Source organism: Heliangelus exortis, chromosome 6 (genome assembly GCF_036169615.1).
Source record: "Heliangelus exortis chromosome 6, bHelExo1.hap1, whole genome shotgun sequence".
Taxonomy (NCBI): domain Eukaryota; kingdom Metazoa; phylum Chordata; class Aves; order Apodiformes; family Trochilidae; genus Heliangelus; species Heliangelus exortis.
Window position 1 is genome coordinate 31,584,735 of NC_092427.1, and position 16,307 is coordinate 31,601,041.

At 57.7% G+C, this 16,307-nt stretch overlaps 3 protein-coding genes across 6 annotated transcripts in view; all 3 read left to right on the top strand.

Moving 5' to 3' along the window:
* Window positions 1-11: 11 nt before the first annotated feature.
* CNPPD1 (cyclin Pas1/PHO80 domain containing 1) lies at window positions 12-6,743 on the top strand. Its single transcript, XM_071747630.1, has 8 exons — window positions 12-217; window positions 486-588; window positions 3,192-3,273; window positions 3,849-3,969; window positions 4,066-4,194; window positions 4,371-4,432; window positions 4,661-4,778; window positions 5,248-6,743. The coding sequence occupies exons 1-8, from the start codon at window positions 149-151 to the stop codon at window positions 5,875-5,877; spliced, it is 1,314 nt and encodes a 437-aa protein (XP_071603731.1). The 5' UTR covers window positions 12-148; the 3' UTR covers window positions 5,878-6,743.
* Window positions 6,744-6,822: 79 nt separating this feature from the next.
* SLC23A3 (solute carrier family 23 member 3) lies at window positions 6,823-12,264 on the top strand. Of its 4 annotated transcripts, XM_071747624.1 has the most exons (13): window positions 6,823-7,870; window positions 8,109-8,269; window positions 8,724-8,818; window positions 9,155-9,228; window positions 9,527-9,708; window positions 9,859-9,982; window positions 10,358-10,505; window positions 10,585-10,838; window positions 10,950-11,055; window positions 11,131-11,298; window positions 11,483-11,578; window positions 11,740-11,823; window positions 11,917-12,264. In XM_071747624.1, the coding sequence occupies exons 1-13, from the start codon at window positions 7,745-7,747 to the stop codon at window positions 12,084-12,086; spliced, it is 1,788 nt and encodes a 595-aa protein (XP_071603725.1). In that variant the 5' UTR covers window positions 6,823-7,744; the 3' UTR covers window positions 12,087-12,264. The 4 variants fall into 4 exon arrangements, with proteins under 4 accessions (XP_071603725.1, XP_071603724.1, XP_071603728.1 ...); XM_071747623.1 differs by having other exon boundaries at window positions 11,740-12,264; XM_071747627.1 differs by lacking the exon at window positions 8,109-8,269 and having other exon boundaries at window positions 7,761-7,870; window positions 11,740-12,264.
* Window positions 12,265-13,536: 1,272 nt separating this feature from the next.
* Window positions 13,537-16,307, top strand: part of NHEJ1 (non-homologous end joining factor 1) — a 43,390-nt gene continuing 40,619 nt past the window's right edge. The window contains exons 1-3 of the mRNA XM_071747660.1: window positions 13,537-13,680; window positions 14,201-14,386; window positions 15,174-15,383. Coding sequence (XP_071603761.1) covers window positions 14,201-14,386; window positions 15,174-15,383 — 396 coding nt within the window. The 5' untranslated portion in view covers window positions 13,537-13,680. The remainder of the gene's footprint in view (window positions 13,681-14,200; window positions 14,387-15,173; window positions 15,384-16,307) is intronic.

The following is a 16,307-nucleotide window of genomic DNA, read 5'->3' on the forward strand; positions in this document are numbered from 1 at the left end:
CGCGGCTCGGGCTCGGGCCCCGCCCGTACCGGAAGCGGAAGGCGGGAGGGTGGCAGGGCGCGGCCTAGTGGGGGGTCTGGCGCCGTCACCCCGGTCACCCAACGCGGCCTCTGCCTCGGCGCGGCCCGGTACCCCGGGGACGGGCGGGATGGAGCTGGACGGACTGCTGCTGGACGAGGAGGGCACATTCTCCCTCAGCGGCTTCCAGGAGTTCACGGTGAGTGTGTCCCCCCGCCTCAGAGCACCCCTGGTGGTGCTTGGTGACCCCCCTCAGCTTGTCCTGTCTCCAGCCCCGGTCCTCAGCAGACCCTTGGGCCTTTCCCTCTTTGTATTTGTTCCCCGAAGAGCCCCGTGTGACCGACCGCACACCCGGGCTGAGCTCTAGGGGCCTGCCCTGCCCGTTCTCCTCCTCAGCTGAATTGAGGTGGAGATCCCGGTCTGGGAGCGCTCAGAGCTTTTCTCAACTTCCCCCTCTCTGCCTGCAGTTTCTGCCCAGGCACCAGCAACTGACCGAGAGGGTGCGGAAGAGGCTCTATTATGGCTGGGACAAAGACTGCAGCCTGGATAATCTCTCCAGTCCCGTGGCAGGTGGGTTGCTGAATATCCCCAGATGGGAATGCTGAGTCAAGGGGATTGGAAGTATCCCAGGGGCTGAGACCAACAAGTCACCCGCTCCTGCCCCAGCGCCAAACCCCACCCCTGCCCAGCCTGCCTCGCTCTGCGCAGCACAGTGGGCAGGGTGCCAGAGACTCATGGCTCCTGCTCTGTTTCGTTGCACTGTCTGCCCCACTGCTGTGTTTTAGGCACCTTGTTCTTGAGCGAAGTCTTTTAGGTTGCTTGCGAATTTCTTGGCAGTTAAGGCTGTGTCCCTGTCCCTGATGAGAAGTGACTTGGACAACTTCTTGTGCTGTGCATGGTACTGGGGAGTTTGTTTACCCCCTGGTTGTGAGCACCTAGGGGATTAGTTCTTGCTGTGTGTGTGTCTGGATCACATCCTTTTTTTTCTGTTGGTTCAGCAGTATTTTGAGGAGCTGAAGGATGCAGCTGGGTTAAGACTGAGGAGCTAGGGCAGGTGATGGCAGAGAGGAGCACCCAAGGGCAAGCAGTGGTTTGCTGGAGGGCCTTCTCAATGGGGTCACACTGGCAGTTCCATTACCTGCATGCTCACACAGCTTGCAGGGCACATTGAGCTAGTGGGGAAGTGCCCTTGAATTCAAAATAATCTCTGATAGTTTTGGTTGAATGGTCTGAGGTGGCCAAGAGGCTGTTGTATGACGTACCCCAGTGAGGAAGGGGATGCTGGGCATGTGGTGATGGAGCAGGGCCAGGCGGGGTAGCCAGCTGCCTGGGCACTTCTGTGGGTCATGGGTTCTGACACGGGTGGTGTGTGAGAGGCACGTGGCTTGGTTTTGGGGTTGGCGTCACAGCTGGGTGCAGGATGGAGCTGTTCTGCTGGATATTACTCCTGCTGAAAGTTCAAAGTGCACATTCATGGAAGAAGACTGTTGAGGGTTATTAACTATAAAGATTGCCTTGCACACAGGAAATGCTTTGGCTCCAGCAGCTGGGGGTGGGGCCGAGGTGCAGAGAATATCTCTGCAGGCTTATCTGCTCTCACAGCCTTCCCTCACTAGCTGTTGTCAGCTGCTATCAAAAAACAGGACCTAGGGCTGTGGCATCTGTCTTGGTACAGCTGTGCCATTGCAGTGCAGCCAGTTCACAGTACTGCTCTTCAGATGGGGTAGAAGCAGTTGTGGGGAGAGTCCAGAGTAGGACTCCAGGAGCTCCAAGAGGAGCTAAAGAAAGTCTTGGGTGCAGGGGTGCAGCTGCCTGAAGCAGCATGGGGCTGGCTGAGGAAAAAGAGGTTGAAAAGTGAATTTGTTTCTTCTGGAAAGGAAGAGCCATAACTGCCCTCAGCATATTTGGTGACATGGGGACAGCAGTCAGCTGCTCTCTGTGTCCTCTAGGGCAGGACACATTGTCATGTCTTGGATTTGTGTATTGAAGGTCTGATGTCAGGACAAAGGCTGGGAGGTTCTCATATACCCTGGGAGTCCTCCTGCTGTCTCTGTGTTGTCTGGTGTGTGTGTGTGTGTGTCTGTGTGTCTGTGTGTGTGTGTGTGTGTTCCTGCTCAGCACTAGGGTGGTGGAGCAGGGCAAAGAGAGCAGCAGCAGTGTGAGAATATGGGTGCTGTTAGTGGAGTGGCTGGAGCAGTGTCTGCCTGGCTGTGGACCAGTGGTGTGGCCTCAGTGACCTGGAGAGGTCCTTCAGAGCAGTGTGCTTTTGAGCTTGGTGGCTGCAGTCAGGCAAATAGTTCCTGTGGGACTGCAGCTGTTCTGAGTTGCTGGAGAGACATGGACATGAAGGATGTGGTGAGAAGAGCTTGTGTGGTGTTTCTCCTTCTGTGAACTGGAAATGCAAGGCAGCTGGGATGAGTTCTGCTTTTGGGCTCAGCAGTGTAATGGCGCTGGAGTTGTCTGTCAAACACTTCTTGACAAGCACCAGACTGTAGTGCTGTTTGGGATGCCCCGTCTGGTTCTGTCACACTGGGAAGGGGAGTGGGAGCTGCTGAAGCTGTCTGCCAGCACCTGTCAGTCTTTGGCCTCTTCAGAGCCCACATGGGTGAGAGGGAAGCAGGCTGAGATGAGGAGCTGCAGCTTATTCCGTGTTGCTTCTTCCATGTCCTGTTAGTGCCTTCAGGCTCCTGCTCATATGTTGTCTGTTATCATCTTGGAGGCTGTGGTGGGGAGGAAGATGGGTCAGTGATGACCAGTTCTGGAGGAGGATGCTGCTGGTTGGAAGGGAGCAAAGGACTCGGGGGACATAATACTGATATGAGAACCTAGAGAGCATCCAAAAAAGCTGTCTGATCTTGTGGGATGAGGGGGGTGTGTTAGCCTCTCTGTGAAGCTGGCTGCTGGGAACTCCCTGTGACACAGGCATTCTGATCTGGAACTGGCACTGCTCCTGGGCTTTGGACATGCACATCCTCTTCCTGCTTTGGTCTGGCTCTCCTGCTTATTTGTTCCTCCCTCATCCCTGGCTTCTGATAAGGCCTGTCCTACATTCATAGTTTAAATTAAACTTGAGGGATTGAGCAAGCACCAAGACTCAATGGGCTTTTGAGGAAAAAGGTGGGTGTGGTCCGTACCATATGAGGTTGATAACTTTTGCTGCTTTTCTGTCCTAGATATTGCTGTGGAGTTGCTGCAGAAGGTGGCTCCCAGCCCTATCCGCAGACTCCAGAAGAAATACGTGTCTCATGTATCTCGGTAAGAAGCAAAACCTGTCCCTTCATGTCCCATGTCAGAACTGGGAGCTCTGGCCTTGCCTGTGAGTCACTACTGTCCCCTGGGCCAGCAATGGCTTTGTGCTAAGACCTGATCAGTGTCAAAGGAGCTGGGGGTGGGTGGCAAGGCCACGAGGCACAGTGGCTTCCTGACACAGTCAGACCTGCTTTAGGTAGTTCTTGCTCTCTCTGGGGTGCAAGGATGCCTCTGGTCACAGGGAATCTTTACTAGCTGGATCTGCAGCTCACCAGGCATCCAGGTCCGATCCCAGCTCTGCTCTTGGCATTCAAGCCCTTGCAGTGTGCCTGGCTGCAGGCATGGCTCCCCTGTTTGTGCCTGGGAGAAAGATCCAGGGATTTTTGCTCTCCATCCTTTGGTTTCTTTTGCTGCATCTCAGGATAGCTGGTGCAGAGCTGGCAAAGCTCGAGCATATCCAGCTGTCTACTTGCTAAACCTCCCCAATTACATGGGGAGGGAGCAGCCAAGTTGTGCTGTGGTGACTTGGATGTTTGGAGCACACAAATAGCCTTTGGGCTGGCTCTTCTCTTGTCTCCCAGGGAAGCTTGCATCTCACCCTGCTCCATGATGCTGGCACTGGTTTACATTGAGAGACTCCGGCACCGCAACCCTGAATACCTCCAGCAGATCTCATCTTCAGACCTCTTCCTCATCTCCATGGTGAGTGGTGTGGGCTGGGTGGGTGTCACTGGGTTGGAAGGAGTCCTGGAGGGGAGTGCAGGGAGGACTGAAATCTCTCCTTTATGCTGCTTTTAGATGGTTGCTAGTAAGTACCTGTATGATGAAGGTGAGGAGGAGGAAGTGTTCAACGATGAGTGGGGAGCAGCAGGCAAGGTGGATGTCCAGACCATGAACACACTGGAGATGAACTTTCTGAGTGCCATTGTAAGTGGGGCTGTCACTGTGTCAGCTGTTTCACAGAGTGGGGAAAAGGAGGTGTTGAGGGGAGTCCAGGTTTCTGCTTTTCCCCAACCTACTCCCGTGAAGGAATGCAGAAGGATGTGTCTGGGTGGTGGGTGGACTGTCCTGACTGCACTGACCTTTCCCTGCTGTCCCCACAGGACTGGAGTCTTTACACAGACCCCCGGGAGTTGTTTGAAGTGCTGAGCTGGCTGGAAGGACGGTAGGTGTGTAGGCTGGGGTGGGTCTTTCATACCCCCTCTGCAGCCCTGGCTCTGCCCCTGCTCAGAGCTAGTCCTGATGCAGTGAAAACAGAGTGTGGGGTACCTGTGAGCCCTTGCAGCTCCCTTCCATAGACCTTGAGCAGGGTCTTCTCCAAGCCAGCTGCAGCTGAAGCTTCACCAATGGAGAAGGTCTATGCCACATCCACCATTCCCTTTTTTTCCTGCAGTGTGGCAGAAAAGCAGGGCATGTGGCGTGGCTGGTTCACTTACACGGATCTGTGTGTCCTCATGGAGCAGTCCATGTGGCAGCATGTGCTGGGCCAGTTCTACCAACAAGTGGTGAAGGTAAGGGCATGGGGCATCAGCTGCTTGCAAGAACAGAGGGCCCAGCAGGCCACAGATTTGGAGCAGGCCCCTATTTTCCACTGGGAGCAGCAGCTTGGTTTATTCCCTGTTGGAAGGGGGAGGTGTCAGAAGCCAGAAGATGCTGATTTGCAGCTGTGCTGCCAGAGGAACTGCAGCTGGTGCTGCAGTGTCTGTGCCCCACAAGTCATGGTGGATGGTCATGGTGGTGGCATGGAGGGAACTGGTGCTGGCTGGAGATTTAAGCAGGGGTGTTTTGGCTTGTGGTATTTAGGTCCTGCTTTGAGCAGGCAATGTTCTTTGCATCTGCCTGTTCTTTGGCATCCAAGCACTGGTGCTGGCTGTGCCATTTGCCATCATGGTGGCTGAGTTGATGTGTGGCTGTGCTGGGTCCCAGCTAGTTGGGGGAGGCTGCTGGTGGGGTCTGGGCTAACCATTGACTTCTCTGCAGCTGGCTTGCCTCCTGGGAGTGGTGTACCTGACTGGCTTCGCCGCTCTCTTTGCCTCTGTCACTGTCGTGCACCGGTCTGTGTGCCTGAGGAGTGCCAGCCCGGCCTCCCCGCAGCCTGCGCTGTTCCCCGAGGAGAGCAGCTGCCAGATGGATGCCCAGCAGCAGCCAGCTCCTGACCAGCCCCAGCCTGAGCTGCCTGACATATCTCCAGCCAGCAGCACCCGTTGCCTGGGGGAGAACAAGACAACCGAGGAGCTGCGTCACGGGGGTGTCACGGCGACTGCACTCTACCTGTGGGGCAGTGTGATGACGGCTCTGTCTTGCCCAAAGGCACCTGACCTAGCCCAACACAGGCCCCTGCAAGGCCCCTTCCGAAGAATACCCAGCTCCTGTGAGAGATCCAACCGTACTGCCCCTGCCACAACCCTCAGCCAGCCTGGCCCCCTCGGACTCGCCATGCTCCCGGTTCCCCCAGCACTCCACTGCCGTGCCTGCTCAGCTGGTGCTGGCCCCACATGGGATGGAGGCCCCAACCACCAGGACTGGCTGGACCCCCTGGGGCTGAGGCAGTGTTCCTTGCATACTGCCATGGATCTCAGCAGAATCAAGAGCTTCATTTTTCCAAGCTAGGAGCGTGGGGCGGCGGCCCCTTTTGCCTTCCCTCCTACTGTGGCACAAATCACTTCCTTGCACTCCTGGGACCCCTGATCCTTGGGGCTGCATGAAGCTGGGGGCCTTTGTGTTATTTCCAAACCAGCACTTGTGTCCCCCCGACCCAGGGCAGGGGTGTCTTTCACTTTGGGGGCTACTGGGACAAGCTGGGACAGAGTTGGCTTACTGTTGGGATGCTGGGTTCAGAATGTACTAGCTGGAGGGTAAGAATGGGGTGCTAGGGCAAGGTGTACCTCTGTAGCTAGTGGGTGGCCCTTTGTGGTGCTGAGCAGAGGTGTGTGGGATGTTGGATGCTGGGGCTGTGTGTGCAGGGTGGAGGAGCTGGGGCAGTGACCCCAGTGGGCTAGTGGGGGACTCCGGGTGGAGGTGGGATGCCTGAGTGAGGGGAGAGGTGGTAGAAGGAAGAGGGAGTAGGTAACCTGAGCTGACTGGCTGGAAAAGCAATTTCATTTGGGGGCTGCTGGGCCACTTCTCATGAGGTGCAAGGGTCACACCAAGAGGGGACTTCAGTGTGTCTCTGTTCTAGGGAATGTTGAGCCCTACTGGGTGTGGAGGTGTGAGGTGTGGTTAAGGTTGGGCTTCCTTACCTTGTATGTCTTGGTTGCTTTGAAACTGGGGTGCTCACTGACCCCATCCCATATCTCAGCTCTCTGTGGCTGTGAGCAAACAGTGTCCTGACTGCTTCTTGGGGTGGGTAGAAGGCACCTTGTCTTGCTGACCAGCCCGGCTCATTGTTCCCCTTCTTTTTACTATGGATTTTACACCCGTTTTTCACTCTTTTGTAGAATCAGATCTCTTCCAATAAAAGTAGTTCTTGCTGTGCATCTGCCTCATCTCACTGCAGCTGCCCTGTGCTGGCAGCATGCTGAGCCCACTACCCAGCTGTGTGGTTCCATCAGGCAGTGCTTGCTCTGAGCCATGGTGCAAGGCAGACCTTGGTGCTGGGAAGTGAGCCCAGGAGCACTGTGAGGCATGTCCTGTGGGGCTTGAGGGGAACTAGACATTGGTGACAGGATGGACAGGTTTGGTGTCTGGGGAGAAGGTAGGGGCAGTGGGACAGAGGAGGTTCCCCATCCTTGGGAATGTGGGGAATGCATGGGCTCTGCTGCTCTTTGCTCTCCAGTCTGTCCAGTTAATAAATGAGCCCTGAGCAGTAAGAGTTTGGCAGGGTCATTGTTGTGGTCCCTGGCACAGCCACCTCTGCCCTGTGACAAAAGCACAAGCATCCCCTGCATCTCTTCCCTCGGCAGCTTTCCCAGCTGAGCAGCCAGCTCTTGTTCCTGGCATCCTTGTCCAGCAGCATAGATTTGGTGCCCTCCTACTAGGAGCATGGGGGACCCTGCTGGTGCGGGCACAGTGCCCAGAGAGGGACATAGCAGGACTTGGGGGCTCCTGTGCAGCTTTTACTGGGCTTGTCAGGGGGTTATGATGAGGAAGGGCCGGAGTGGGAGGGCAAGGGAGGAGCAAGCATAGGCAGGGCATGCTGGAGCTCAAGCTTGCTGCTCTTGGGGACGCTCCAAGCACATGAAAGAAGGGGTGTCTGTGTGGTAGCTCAGTCTATGCCACAGGAGGCAGAGATGGGACCTGGTAAGCTGTCACTTCGTAAGGTTACAAGTATCTGGTGTCCTGGCCAGGCTGTCACCTGGCTCTGGTGGTGACAACCCAGGGTGACACTTGCATTCCTGTCTGCAAGGGCAGGTTACTCACCAACTCAAGTTAATGGCTAACCTTGGGGCAGCTCCTTTAGAAGGTGGAAGTTCAGCTGTGTGTGGGCTGTGAGGAGCCTCTGGGGGGGTGGGCAGGCTCCCACCACAAACCAGGAGCCATGCAGGGAGGCAGCACCATGAATGGGGGCTATGGCGGAGCACCTGGTGCCAGGAGTCCTGTGCTTGCGTCCTGCTTCCCGCAAAAGATGTGCTCCTGGATGCTGAACTGCTGCTTAGCCCTCCAGGTAAGGGGGAACCACAGTGAGCAGCCAGAGAGATGGGGGAGGGCTGGGATCCTCATGGGTGGCAGGGCAGGGACTGCATTCTGCCAGGTAAAGAGTGGTTGGGACTCTGGCCAGGGAAGCTGGGAGGGGAGTGGGTGGGGGTGGGTGCTGTCTGGGGGTGTTGTTGAACATATATCCACCCAGGGGGCTACATCTCAGTGCCACAGAGAATTGTGACCACCTCCTCTTTCCTGCACAGCACCTGGTTGTGCAGGCCTCCTTGCTCTGCATCTTCCACCTCCTCCTGCTGCCCACCCTGCCTGAAGACCAGCCCCATGCCCAGGCCACCAGTGAGCTGCTGGCAAGCAGCCTCTTTGCTTGTGGTATCTCCACGGTGCTGCAGACCACCCTGGGGAGCCGGTGAGCAAGGGAGAAGAAGGGGATACATCTGTCACCAGGAGGAGTATGATGCCATGGCATGGCATGGCATGGCCCCCTTCTAGGCCAGGGAAACACAAACTTTGCTGGAGGTGGGAAGAGGCATGAAGACAAGCCCTTGCTCTGCATCTTTGCATGGCTGTTCCCCCTCCATCATTACTGCATCCTCCTTTCCCACATCCTTCTAGTAAAATTGCTGTGCTTTCCCATAGCTCCTCACTGCCTGGCTGCAGCATCACATGTAGTTCCTCCAGGCCATTGGTGCCTGTTCTGCCCTCGCCCTGTGCAGGGGCTGGGCGTGCACTTTGGCAAAGCCCCTGACCCCTGTACACATCCCATTGCTGAGGCTTGGGATGTGCTAGGGCATGTTTGGGATGTGGCCCTTTAGGCTCCTGCCACTTTGGGCTTCTCAGTTCCTTCCCTTCCCATTCCCCAGGCTGCCACTGGTTCAAATACCATCCTTTGAGTACCTGGTCCCTGCCATGGTGCTGAGCTCCCACCTGTCCCTCGGTGTCACCATGGAAAGAAACGGTGAGCACAGCCCTGGAGCCTGCATCCCACAGGACCTCAGCCATTCCAGTGCCAGGGGAACAGTGATGGGGAGGTGTCTGCTGCACTGGGTAGGGATGAGAGGTAGCAACGGGTCCTGCCTGCTGGCCCCTCTGGTGATGGTGCACAGCACCCTGCTCACCCCTGAGCACACCAACAACACATCTGGTATCCTCCCCAGGGTCAGGATTAGTGGGAGTGCTGTGCCTGGCATGTTGGCCCTTCTCCAGCCAGCAGCCTCTGTGCTGCATGCTCTTGGACCTGGCTCCAGGAGCCCAGTGTCCATGTGCATTGTATTCCTCTGAAATTCCCTTCCAGGTACAGCTGTGTCCAGCATTTGCCCTGCACCACACTGCAGCAACAAAGGGAGCCGGGTTGCCTCACTGCAAGAGGTGGGTGCTCCTGTGCCAGCCTGGGGGTCCCCTGTCCTCCTGTTCTACCAGCACCCCAGCTACTACCTGCATCCATGCACCCTCCAGCCCCTTTTCCAGCCCTCCTGGGAATTGCCATGAATATGAGTGACACAGGAGATGTGCAAAGGTGTATGTGGGTGCATATCTTCTCCTGGGCTTGGGGTGAGAGAAGCATGGGGAACAAGGTACTGGGGTGGTGGGAGTGTGGCCAAGGGAGTGTGTGTTGGTCTGCTGTCTGTGTATCCTGTCCCCTGGATCCCACCCTTTCTTCCTGCAGGTCTCTGGAGCTGTGCTGGTCTCGGGACTGGTTCAGATGGCACTAGGAGTGTCTGGTGTGTGTGGGTGGGCAGTCCAGCACTGTGGGCCCATGGTCCTGGCCCCCAGCCTCTCCATCATTGGGCTGTCTGCATACAAGGAGGCTGCTTTCTTCTGCTCTGCTAACTGGGGGGTAGCACTGCTGTACGTGAGCTTGGGCTCCACACTGGTGTGCAGCCCCCAGGGCTTCCATTCACCATGGAGACAGGAATGAGGCATTCCTGAAGTGCATGACACACATTTGGGCCCCCCATGTCTGTGATGCTGCATGGTGACCTGTGTTCTCTCTCCTAGGTTCATGGTCCTTGCTGTCACCTTCTCCCAGCACCTGGGGTCCTGTCACTTGCCCTTCTGTGCCTGGACCCAGGTTCGGGGGGGCTCTACAGAGACATCCATTCCCACTTTGCGCACATTCTCGGTACCGTGGCTTGTCTGTTCCTACTCCCTCTGCTGTGCCCAGGCTCTTCTCCGAGCCTGGCTCTTTGGTGTAGGTGTAGGTGGGATGCATCAGGGGGATCCTGGAGCAGGGCCAGCTGTCGGGAGCAGAGGCAGAGATGAGAAGTCCCAGTGCAGTTCCCAGAATGTGGGTACTGTTGGGGTAGTGCAGGGTACCTGCATGCAGGAGTGTTGGAGCAGCAGAGCCTGGGATGCTCCTTGCAAGAGAGATGTGACATGGCTTCTTGGGAGAGATGATGGCCAAGGGCCTGTTGTTTGGGGTACAGCAAGCACGGTGCTGGACAGGGCAGCTATGGGAGGAAGGTCCCCTGCTGAGGTTCTCCTTGGTGCCTTTCAGGTACTGCTCCCATTTGCTGGCGTTTGCATCCTCTGTGCTATCCTCAGCCACTTCCGTGTGCCCTGGGAATCAGTGGACCTGGCTACAGCACAACTGTCCTGGGCCAATAGCACCTTCCATGCCCCTTGGCTTCGCATCCCCTACACAGGTTGGGGGTGGCAGGGCTGGGTGCAGCCATTTGCCCTCAGCAAGGTCCCTTGCCACCCATCCCTCTCCTTCTGCTGCAGGTAAGTGGGGGTGGCCGCTGCTCACCCCCCGTGCACTGGCAGTGGGCATCACCATGGCCATCGGTTGCAGCATGAACTCAGTCAGCTGCTACGTGCTGTGTGGGAGGCTGCTGCGAGCCCCTCGTCTTCCCCCTCATGCCTGCAACCGGGGGCTCTGCACAGAAGGGCTGGGCAGCCTGCTGGCAGGGCTGCTGGGCACCCCGGGGGGCACGGCTGCCAGCATTGCCAACGCCTGTGTCACCGGCCTCACACAGGTATGCCACTGAGCCGGCACTTTGAAAGATGTGTCTGTGGCACTGTGAGTGGGGGGACAGAAAGTGGGGTGACACTCCCCATCCTCACTATCCCATCCTCCTTTCTGCCAGGCTGGTTCTCGCTTCCCGGTGCAAATAAGCGCGCTGGCGTGTGTGGTGCTGGGCATGTCCCCAAGGCTGGTGGGGATCCTCACCTGCATCCCATTGGCTGTTCACGGTGTGTATCGCGCCCATCCCCTGTGCTGTGGTGCCCGGAGCCTGCCCGGTGCTGCCTGACTCCTTCCTCTCACAGGGGGGGTGCTCTGCGTCACCTACGCTGTGGCTGTGGGCACGGGGATCTCCTACTTCCAGTATGCTGACATCGACTCGGGGAGGAACATCTTCATTGTTGGTTTCGCCATGTTCATGGCACTGCTAGTGCCACGGTGGCTCAGCGCAGCTCCAGCTCACCTGGCCACAGGTAGTAGGGATGTTCCTACAGCTCTGTACGTGGTGGTCACATGCCCCTGATGCACTGGGAGGCTGAGGCTGCTCATGGCAGAAGGCAGCTCCCTCTGCAACCCCCAGATCTGCCACAGCAGCTCCTGTCCCTTCCCCACTGCTGGGCTAGGATATCCTGGATGATTCTGGAACTGTCCCCACAGGCTGGGTTCCCCTGGACCTCTTCTTCCTCTCCCTGCTTATGATGCCTGTCTTCTTAACTGAGTTCTTGTCATTTTTCCTGGAGAACACAGTCTCAGGTGAGGGGATGCTATAGCACGTCTCCATGAGTCCCTGTTTCCATGAGACCACTGGTTCTGTTTCCAGGCAGCCCTGCTGGGGTCCCAGGGCTGGCACAGGCTGGGAGGGTGAAGCTGGACGAAGCTGGTCCCATGTCACAGCCTACCACCCTTGGTTGCAGGAACCTTGGAAGAGCGAGGGCTGCTCTCTGACCTGGCACTCTGGAAAGCTGGGGCAGGTGGTCACCACCTCCATGGAGAGAGTGGTGAGGCCAGCTGGGTGTACGGGCTCCCTGCTGCACTGAGGAAGCTGCTGCCATCCTCCTGCAAAACCTTCCCCTGCTGCTTCCTCTGCCCAGGGAGTGAGCAGGAGGAGGAGGAGGACGAAGAGGACAGCCGTACCCCCGAGGAGGGGAACACTGCCCCAGGGGAAGGGACACACCTGCTACCCAAACCTGGCTCAGGGGAGCAGCAGCGGGCCAGGAGGCCAAGCGAGACAGAGATGCCTGCATGGCACACTGTGGCTTGACCACATGTATAGGGACACCTCACAGGGGACTAGGGCTGTGTGCCCAAAAGAGCTGGTGAGCCACTTTGCTCCTCATTTCCAAAGCCCAAATAGACTGGAAGGACCTGTGCTTCCCCACTCCCAGCACAGACCTCATTTCCATGCTTGGGAGTGAGCTATAAAAAGTTTCAGCCACCTTTGTTCTTTCCAGGGTTTTCCTTTACAGCTAGGATTTGCCTGGGTGATTCCAGCCTACTCTCCATTCGTGCTCTGAGGACTGCAACTGTGGAGGGCATGGCCACCAGGTGCCACTGTAGCTGGGGAAATGGGGGATCCTAAAACCCATGATCTCCCCAGAGATGCGGCTGGGGAAGGGCTCAGTGCTCTTGCCAGCCCCAAAGTGCTGCCACCCCGGGCCTTGCTCACCCACTGGCACTGTGCTTGGGAAGAACCCTCTCCCCCTCCTCACTACCTTGCACCAGTTGTGCCCAGGGCACCAGTGCTGTAATAACACTTTGACTCTGGCACACCAGTGTGCCCCAGGCTGGGGGTGCACCTTAGTTCTCCAAGACAGTTATCCCCCTTTCAACTTGCAGAGGGTTGGTGCCAGGAGTGTTTACCAGTTAACTGCACCCCAGGTATTGCTCTTGCTGCTAAACCACTCATCAGTGGATTTCCCTGGGGAAGAGAGTATTGCTGCCTTTGACTCCTGCGATTAAGCGCAACCAGCTGCTGGCTGGTTGTCACATGCAGCGGAGTCTTCATCAGCATGCTCACTGCTACAGCATTTATAGCAGATCAGAGTCCATGAGCAGGTCCAGTGCTTCCAGTACTGCCTCCACCAGTCTCAACTGGCCTGTGAAGGCCCAGCCCTGGGCTAGGAAAAGCTAGGGTTTTGCAGTCTGTGGGTGGTGCAAGCTGGCCCTGGGTGCAACCCTGAAGGGAGGATTGACTTGGGTGTCTTTTGAACATGGTCGTTGGGCATGGGGGACACAGGCACCTGCACCCCGAGCTATGTGGGTGCAGCAGCTGAGTTCCAGTGCAAGCCTGGGAGAGCTGTGGTGCAGGTGCAGGCCATGGACTGTGCCTGTGCAGGCTCCTGGGGCTGAGAAATAAACCTGTGGCCAAGCAACCAGGAGCCCATGGCTGCTGCTGCCTCTCCGGGCTGTCCCTGCAGCCAGAGGTCTGTCCCCAGGTGGGCATTTGGAATTAATTGTAGCATGGTTTGTGCCGGAAGACACCTTAAAAATCATCTAGTTCCACCTCCTGTAAGGCCGCAGTAAGGTCTCTGCGGAGGGAAGAGCGGGGCCATTTCACAGCAGGAGCAAACGCAACCCGAAGCGTTGCAGCGTTTCAACCCTCATGGCTTGCACAGCGCCTGTGTCCCCTCCCGGGACCCCACGGCCGGGGTGGCGACCGACGCAACGGCTCGGGTCCCTCCGGCGGCTGAGGTCGCAGAAACAGCAGCGCCGCGGCCCTGCGGAAGCGGCGTCCATGTCCCTGCCCCGGTGCCGGTGTCCCGCGGCATGCTGGGAGCCGTAGTCAGGACCCGACCTCCGGCCCGGCACTGCTCGGCTTCCCAAGGCTTCTCGCTCCGGCAGCCTCCTGCCCTCGGGTAACTGCGCAGAGCCCCGGTCCTGCAGGCGACCCGGGGACACCGGGTCCCCCGGTGGTTTGGCAGAGGCGGAGGATGTCGCGGGGAGGAGCGGGAAGCGGCAGCGCTCGCGGGCGGTGTGGGCAGCTGCCGGTACTCCCCATGTCCCGGTGCAGGCAGGGGACGGGCAGGGCACAGGGACGGGGTGCTAGATTTTAATTTGGACGTAAAGGTCTTGTATTAATGGCAGCAAGCACCGGGTAACGCTGGGGAAGCAGCAGTCACATTGCTGTGTGTCTGCTGGTGTATTAGAGGTGCTCCCTATTAGAGGTAGGAACTCCCCTACAAAGAGCTCCCCAAAATTCATGCCCCAGCAGAGCTGTGTGCATGTGCAGTGATGTGTGTGGCCAGAGCTGGCTGAGCATCCTCACCTCCAGTCTGTGGGGTGGGACTGGAATCATGGAGGGGCTGGCAGGTACCCCCAGGGATTGGAGTCTTCCTGGGTGGCAGTTTAGGCAGAGACCTGATTGCTCTCTTGCAGATGGAGGGCTTTGCAGAGCTGGAGAGCAGCCTTCTGACACAACCCTGGGCTTCCATTCGCTTTGGTGAGGCTACTTTTCTTGCCAAAGCGTGCTTCGGGGATCCTGGCTACATCCTGATGATCTCTGACCTCAGCAGTGTCTGGTACGAGCGTGCAGATGCTGAGGCTGTGGGACAAAGGTCCAAGGTGAGTGTCTGGAAAGTCCAGGGATCTCCTTTTCCACTCACAGCAGCTGGTGTCCCAGCATCAACTCCTTGGTGACAAACACAGTGGCTGTTTGGTCTGACAGGGCTTGGGTGCAATGCCTGGCCTGGGATGTTTCTAGGTGTCTCTGACTAGTGATTGTCACACTGGCTGGCCAGGCACCCTTCTCCTGGGAGAGTATGCCAGGCTATTTAACATGCCCATATGTTCACTGGGGCTGCAATCTGAGGCCTGTGCACTCATTTCACTTGTGGGCTGGATGGGCATCTGGTTTCCCCAGGACCAGTGTACTAAAGAGGAGCCTGAAACAAGGCTGCCTTCCCACCAGTGATGAAGAGGCTCCTGTTCATAGCCAGGCACAGAGTTCTGTGGGGTGTCCTGTCAGCACAGCCCCCCAAACACATTATTCTTACCCTAACCCATGTGCCCGGGTCCTGGTGTGCCACCCATATGCCACGGCTCTCTGTCACAGTGTGGCTGAGTGGCTGGTGTGAGGAGGGGTGAGTGTGCAGTGACACATATCCCTCAGCACTCAGTCAGTCTGTGACACTCATGTGGGGCATGACGTGGGGCAGATGCTACTGAGACCATTGCACCCTCTCCACGATCCAGACCCTCATGGGCTAGAAGCTGAGGTCCACAGATGTCTTTTTACAGTGCTAGCACATGCAGAACTGGCTTGACTCCTTGTGCGCTGGGGTTCCTTCTTTTTTTCCCAATGCCAAGCTCTCTGAGGTGTTGCTGTACACCTAATCTTACCTTTCCCCAGGAACTGAACAAGCGGCTGACAGTCCACGTGTCCTCCTTTGTGCACCGCTTGAGCAACCTGGTGTGCCCCTTGCTGGCAGGGCAGCCGGATGCTGCCACCTCCTTCTCCTGCCGCTACACTGCTGACAGCCTCAGCCTGCATGTGAAGAGCGAGGTCTCAGGACTGCCTTTCTACTGGGACTTCCACTGCTGCCTGGCTCCCCTGGAGATGGTGAGCAAAGTTGCAGAGAGTTTGGGGAGAGAGAAGCCAAAATTAAAGATTGTCTCCCAATGCTTGGAGGTTTTTTGGGTGGTATTGGGCTCTGCTGGTGGCTGTAGGGTGCCTGGCTCTGCCTGCTGCCCCTCCCAAGGTTCACTATCCTCATTTCTTCCCATCAAGGCTTTGACACTGTGCCTGGTGCCTTGCAGTGTGGAAGAAATGGCCCAGAACATGCTGCTGCCAGGGCAGTGGTGGGGTGTCCCGTTGGGGATGATGATGGCTCATCTGCCAGTGCCCCACAGAGCAGAGCAGTGCTGTTTTCCTTTGGTGCATGCCATGAAGCGGGACACAGAATAGCGGGTACCCCCCAAAGGACGCTCCAGCAATCTATTATGATGGAGGGAATTAAATCAGGGTCTCCTCAGCTTTTAAGGGGTTGCACCTACCACGGGACTGCCTGACATTTTGGATTCTGGGAAGTCTCCTCTGTCTCAAGCCGAGCACCCCGGGGCAGCATCTCCCCCGGACTCTCGGCAGGCGGGGTGGGCACTGCTGGCCGGGGCTGCACCCGTGTCCTACTCCCGCCTACTCCCGACACCGTCCCCGAGCCCCGGGGCCCTGCGGCCCTGCGCGCACCAGAGGGCGCCCGGCACCCGCGAACCGCCGCTGCGGCAGCCCCGGCCCCGCCGCGAGCCCTGCCGGTCCGCTGCCGGCCGGCCGACCGGGGGGCATTGCCCGGAATCTCCGGCACCCCCCCGTCACCAGGTCCCCAGGGGCACGACCTATCTCCCCAGGAGTGCTTGGGCATTGGAGAGGAGAGCTGGGCGCGCTGGACACCGTCCTTGGGAGGTCTTCTCACTCCCAAGGTTGAACTGCTGAGCAAATAAACTCAAGGTCCTGGTTTGGACCACCCCAGGGACTTGTTGTCCCCCCCGA

Excerpts from the sequence above, each read along its gene's own strand:
- CNPPD1 (XM_071747630.1), top strand. The coding sequence starts at position 149 with ATGGAGCTGGACGGACTGCTGCTGGACGAGGAGGGCACATTCTCCCTC. Across the intron at positions 218-485 it reads GCGGCTTCCAGGAGTTCACG|TTTCTGCCCAGGCACCAGCA; the intron begins GTGAGTGTGTCC and ends CTCTGCCTGCAG. Across the intron at positions 3,970-4,065 it reads ACCTCTTCCTCATCTCCATG|ATGGTTGCTAGTAAGTACCT; the intron begins GTGAGTGGTGTG and ends TGCTGCTTTTAG.
- SLC23A3 (XM_071747623.1), top strand. The coding sequence starts at position 7,745 with ATGCAGGGAGGCAGCACCATGAATGGGGGCTATGGCGGAGCACCTGGT. Across the intron at positions 9,229-9,526 it reads GGGTTGCCTCACTGCAAGAG|GTCTCTGGAGCTGTGCTGGT; the intron begins GTGGGTGCTCCT and ends TTCTTCCTGCAG. Across the intron at positions 10,506-10,584 it reads GCTTCGCATCCCCTACACAG|GTAAGTGGGGGTGGCCGCTG; the intron begins GTTGGGGGTGGC and ends CTTCTGCTGCAG.